Source organism: Talpa occidentalis, unplaced genomic scaffold, assembly GCF_014898055.3.
Source record: "Talpa occidentalis isolate TD23 unplaced genomic scaffold, MPIMG_talOcc4v2.1 talOcc4.14, whole genome shotgun sequence".
In the NCBI taxonomy this organism is placed as follows: Eukaryota; Metazoa; Chordata; class Mammalia; order Eulipotyphla; family Talpidae; genus Talpa; species Talpa occidentalis.
This window is the reverse complement of record NW_023601433.1, coordinates 60,798,935-60,804,934: the sequence shown is the minus strand read 5'-3', so window position 1 is coordinate 60,804,934 and position 6,000 is coordinate 60,798,935. Positions and strand designations below refer to the sequence as shown.

General features: G+C 37.0%; 1 protein-coding gene across 2 annotated transcripts in view; it reads right to left on the bottom strand.

Moving 5' to 3' along the window:
• Window positions 1-1,944: 1,944 nt before the first annotated feature.
• Window positions 1,945-6,000, bottom strand: part of DHTKD1 (dehydrogenase E1 and transketolase domain containing 1) — a 39,141-nt gene continuing 35,085 nt past the window's right edge. Inside the window, exons 16-18 of one of the 2 annotated variants that reach the window (XM_037510608.2) lie at window positions 4,893-4,978; window positions 3,740-3,843; window positions 1,946-2,785 (exon numbers count right to left, since the gene is read on the bottom strand). In XM_037510608.2, the coding sequence (XP_037366505.1) occupies window positions 3,742-3,843; window positions 4,893-4,978 (188 nt within the window). In that variant the 3' untranslated portion in view covers window positions 1,946-2,785; window positions 3,740-3,741. Of the gene's footprint in view, window positions 3,844-4,892; window positions 4,979-6,000 lie in introns of both variants that reach the window. The other variant, XM_037510607.2, reaches the window with a different exon arrangement.

The following is a 6,000-nucleotide window of genomic DNA, read 5'->3' as shown; positions in this document are numbered from 1 at the left end:
GATGAGAGAATTCACCAGAGCCAGAGCGGGGAGCAGAGCAGGTAGAACGACCCTCCTCCGGTGGCCGGGGAGCAGCCGGGGATCGAACCCCAGCTGCAGAGGCTGCGGACAGCTTCGCAACCCAGCGCTCAACCGCTGCGCCACCGGGCAGGCCCCCCAATCATTCCTTTTTGCTTGCATCTTATTGGAACTTTTTGAAGTTTTAAAAAAATTTGTGAAACAGTACCTATAGTTAATAGCTTAAGAACTCTCTACTACTATGTGTGCTCCTTCTTCAGCTTCTTCGAAAATAGCTCAGGATTATGTTTGTCTGGACTTAAATCCCTTCTTGACCAGCGTGGTTTAAGGGAAAGCACTGTCTTAGAAATCCTTCAGCCCTACATTTAATTCCTCCTCTACTTAATGGCTCTGGGCAATGAATCTTTCCGAGTTACAAAGATAAAATAAGGGCAATAGCCACTTCCTAAAGGTGTGAAAATTAAGAGCTTGACATATAATAAGGCCCTCATTTATTTTCTTTACTCAAGATTTAAACCTCTGCAACCTCACTGCTGCTGAAACAAGACACATAATTGCTCTAGCCAAAAAGCAATTTCTCCAATTCTTTTGGAAAATGTTCTGCCAAAGCAGTAATCTCACATAATATGACTTCATTTTTAACTCACTTCTGCTTTGTTTTAGTCTTTTTCATACTTGTCTAATCTTCCCTACTATACCATAAACTTCTGAACAACAGGGATAGTCTCAATTTTTTTCTGTCATCTATAATGACCTGTAAATAGTTTACTCCAATACAGTTCTGATACTAGGTGGAGAGATAATTTCATGCATATAATATTCTTTCATTAGACACTAAAGTAAAAATCTAATTGACAGAGAAGTAGCCTATGGTTCTCTGATTATTTCTGGACACCTCCGTGTTTCAGGTAAGGACCTGGGAATGAGCTCTGACACTAGCTAATTTATGTGAAGTACCTTTCCAACTTTCTTCAGTCTTTCTGCTACTACATGCTAGCAAGACTTTGTCTTGCATAAGCACAATGTGCCACCCAATCTGTATTGATCAGGACAATCACTTTACTTTGACCAAACCCAAGAACACTAGTTTCTCAACATGTACAATGCTCTGTCTTCTCAAATAGGTGGTTAGTCCATTGAGGACAGAAAAAAACCCATTCTATCTTTTACTCCTATGTATTTCTAATGTCCAGAACGATGCCATATATGTGACAGGTATCCAGTAAACTACTGAAGAGAGGAAACACCATTCCATTCTTATAGGGTCACTTCTTTTATTCATTTCTGGCTGGTTCTACATATGAGTCAGAGAAGACACAGGGAAAAAATATCAAAGTAATAACATGTTTATTAATTTTTTTTCTAAAATTAACTGGTTTTGCAATTGGCAGTGGTGAAATAACAATCTGTTTTAGATTGTGTTTTATCAGATTTAAATACAAAGAGGACAATAAATTTCTACTTCTACAAAGTAATTTGAGTTGTTTGGTTGTGTGAAATAAATACTGAAGGTTTAAATACTTTGCCCACATTTTCCAAAAACATGGTAATTTTAGCCTGAACCTTATGAAAAGCTGAAGATGAAAACCAAATATCTAAATAACCCAAGAGAAAAGTAAATGAAGCTTTTGGAACCTCAAGACCCCAAAGTCTTGATTCTTAATCTATGACTTACTTCCAGTGTAACCTCTAATTTCTTTAAACCATATTCCCTCAATTTTGTAAAAGGAATACTACTTTTATTATCAGTAAAGGTATTTCTAAAAATAAACTTGAAAGGCAACACAGTGAAAAAAAAAGCTATGCTTTAGAATATTTTCCCTAAATAGTATGTGTATGGAAAACTGAGAAATCAGGTTTTTTTAAGGAAGAAACTTTTTTTTTAACTCAAGAATGTATCATTTTCAACAAAATTATAATTTTTTCATGATTGTTACTATCTCTATTGAAGTAGTGTCTAATTTAAGCTCTATTCATCATTGAATATAAAATTAGCATAGACATAAATGGGATACAAGTATCATATTATCAAATTTTAAGGGTATTAAATTAAAATGTTTTTATCTTACCTTATTATTATATGGTCACCCCATATAATAAATACTCTATTATGGGAGTATTTGATTTGGAATTCTGTACAAGGTCCCTTTCTGCAAAGTAATTCAAAACACTGCATATTGCAGTAGTGATTAAGTAAGATAGTTAAAATATAGAAGACATATTTCATGACTCATGTTGGAGAAGATGTAGTAAGAAAACAGACTTGTGAAGTATAAAATAAGAAATCTGGAGAGATCTAAGCTACACTAGAAAAATCTACTTTTCCATTTCATTGCATCCTTAGACTTTTGAAATTCTTTAATTCAAGAAACCAAGAGATCTGGGGAAAAATTGACACTGCTTTTATTTTTTTCTAGTTCAACATACAACATTGATAATTGTTCTCATTGAAATTTTTGTGATTTTACTGATTTACATGAGTGGCACTAAGTTACATGATTTATAAGACTTGACAGAGGAAGAAAGCACTAAGGTATATAAGGAATAAAAGGAATGTAAATATTACAGAAATGTTAAATCAATAAACTAATGCATACATTTAAGATATGAATCACGAATTTACTGCCACAGCCAGAACGTATTCATTGGTTCTGAAAAGCATTACCAGTTGCCAGTAAAAGTGGAGAGGGTGTCCCAATGCCCTGAACTTCCCCCATCATTTCCGAGAACAGCGCCCCAGCATAGAATGGTAGGTGGTAGAGTCTCTGTAACCCCAAGTCAAGTGATGCTACACAGTTTTCTGCTGTTATCTTTCAATTACTACATTTAATTTTAGACTAAGGAGGTAGGTGGATGATCTCCAGATCATCCCAAATACCTGGCAGTGGGAAGCTCTGTTGTCAAAGTTAAAGTGCTCGTTGAAAACCACATATAAACATCACATGGCATCAGAGAGTTTTTAGAGGCAAGACTGATTAACCAGGGACTGAAATCCCCATGTCAGCCACCCAAAGTCAACTTAAACTATGAAGATATCACTTCAAGAACAATTTAAAAAGAAAAGATACTATGGCACAGTCACCCATAAATCAATTTCGATGAAACTAAACTCTTTAATTTAATAAAGCCATGCCAAAAGATCATAGACACATTTTCATTTAATAGGACTTGTATTTAAGAATAATGGGTAAAACAACTAATTTGAAAGAATACTGTAGTTTTGCTACAGTGTTTGTGACACATTTTTCACAGTGGCAGGAAAGCAGCACCAGATATTACATAAAAGAAAAATATTGAAAGAAAGAAGTGAAAAATTAACCAAAGAGATGTCCATCAAACAAATTGAGAGATGCTGCTGAGTTCATCTATATACAGGCACAGATTCAAGTAAAAGAGCTGTTCCTGAGCATATATAGTTAATTAGAGTGACCTATAAAAAAATCTGGATAATGACTTAGCCCTACAACTCACTCAGATGTAAGCAAAACATAACACTGTTGTACTTTTAAAGATAAAATTGACTTGTGGATTTCACATATTGATGAACAATTTCCTTAGCTATTCCACATAGTCCAAATCAAACTGTCTTAATAAATCCCAACATCTTAGAGGAAAACAGTGGTTTCATGTTATCTAATGAGACAGGAGAGAGCAGGAGGAAAGCAGTCCTTTCTTTTTCTGGCAATTTTCATAAAAGGAATAGTATCTTTTCAAAGGATATCATCAAGCAAAGGTCTTGGTGAGGACATCTTCATGCTGCTTCTGGTGAACAGTACCAATGCCTACAGCGGGTGCTGGCAAAGGGGGTCGGCTCACAAGACGGAGCTATCGTTGGAGTAGAAAAGAAATCAGTTGACATTTTGACCTGACTGGAGCTCTGGTTAGTTCTCTCAAAGCGGTGCATGAATTTTTCTTTGGCTGTTTAACTATGAATCGTCTTTTTGGAAAAATAAAGATTGCAGGGTGACATATGCCATAACTAAAAACTAGCTAAATTCCAGGCATGATAAGATTGAGATACATACTTGAAATTGTTCTATTCTTAAGTAATTATTTATTAGCATTAGCTGTAGAACTTCCTAAAATATAACTATTTCTGTGTGAAAATAATCTGAACCTAGCAAACTAGCATCAAATGAGTAAACTGAATTCTAATCAAAGCAGAATAAAGGGCCTCCCTTGTGGCGCAAGGGATTAAAACACAACCTATGAAGCTATCCGCAGCCGCTGCAGCATGAGTTCGATCCCCCACCAGGGAGCTACCCACATGGCGCAGCAGACCTCTCCTGTCTCACCCACTGCTCCCCTCAGCAGTGTATTTCAGTAGATCTGCCTGCTCTGCTCCCCACTCTGCTTCTGGTGAATCCTCTTACCACCACCATCCCCTCCCCGGCACCTCTAGCTTACACCCCAGCTCTTGTATGCATAAATAAATAAATCTTTAAAAAAAAAAAAAAAGCAGAATAGAAACAGAAGCAGATTGCTCTTCTCATTGTTTTACCCTTTGTAGCTGGGGCTGGAACAAATGTTGAGTGTCTCTACTGTCGCTGTAAACCAGTCTGCTCATCGCCCTGCTCCCCAGGGGATGGATGCTGACCATAGACTAGAAAGCTGAGTAGAATAGTGAGAAAGGGAGCTGACAGGTAAGGGCTTTTACTTTTTTTGAATATAATCACTTTCTAAAAAACATGATACTAGTATGTCCACATATATAGGAACAGACACTCAGCATTTTCCTCTGGAAGAATAGTCTAAACTAAATTTTCTGTTTTTATGTTTAAAGGAGTTTGACTGATAATAGGAGCTAAATCCATTTGTTGTCACTCTAGGAGAAACACCCATGGAAAACACTACAAGGGAGAAAGTGCTATTACCTTGCAAGCCAATTGCTTTTCAAACCTTGGAGAAACAAAAAACCATGGACCCATGTTCTGAGGTTCCTCCTGACTCCAAATAAAATCTACAAAAGAGGAAAGTTATTTCAGTACCTCAAATAAACATATACAATGCACACAGTGTGTGCATATTTGTGTGTATACGTACATAACACACATGCATACAAATGCGTCAATATTCAACCTTAAGTAAATTTGTGCTTTCCAATGTGTCTTTTTTTTTTTTTTTTGGATGATTCATAGGCATGTACCCACCACCACACTCATGAAACGATAATTCTATCAATCCCAAATTTCCCTCATCCTGTCCCTTTGCAGTCACCTTCTTTTCCCACCCCCAACCTCTAGCAACCAATAATCTTTTCTCTCTCCCTGCAGGTTTGCCTTTTCTAGAATGACAAATAAATGAAATCATACAATATGTAGTTCTTTTCATCAGGCTTCCTTGAACTAGCAAAATACATCTGCAACTTTGTCTACAGCAACAGCTCACTCCCTTTCATGGTTGAATAGTATGCTAGTGTATGGATGTGCCACAGACTGTCTATTCATACTCACTGGTTAAGGGACATTTTGGTGGTTCCAGTTGGGGGCAATTTTGAATAAAGATGCTATAAATATTCACAGACAGATTTTTCTGTGAACACGTTTTCACTTCCCTTGGGTAAATACCTAGGTGTGCAGGACTGTTGGACCATTGGGTTACTCTATGTATGACCTTATAAGAAACTGACTTTTCTACAATAGCCCTATCAGTTTGCATGAGCAGTGAATGAGGTTAAAGTCCCTCTGCATCCTCATCAGTGCTCAATATTGCCAATTCACTGTTTTGTTTTCATTTTAAATCACTCCAATATTGGTCTATCACCATATATATCTCATTTCAATTAACCTGCATTTCACTTTATCACTAATTAGGTTGAGTATGAGTTCATATGGTTGCCATTTGGTTTTGGTAAGGTGCTTGTACAAATCAATTTAAAATATTGAATTTTGGTGCCTCCCCGGTGGCGCAGCGGTTGAGCGCTGGGTTGCGAAGCTGTCCGCAGCCTCTGCGACGCCGGTTCGATCCCCAGCTGCTCCCCAG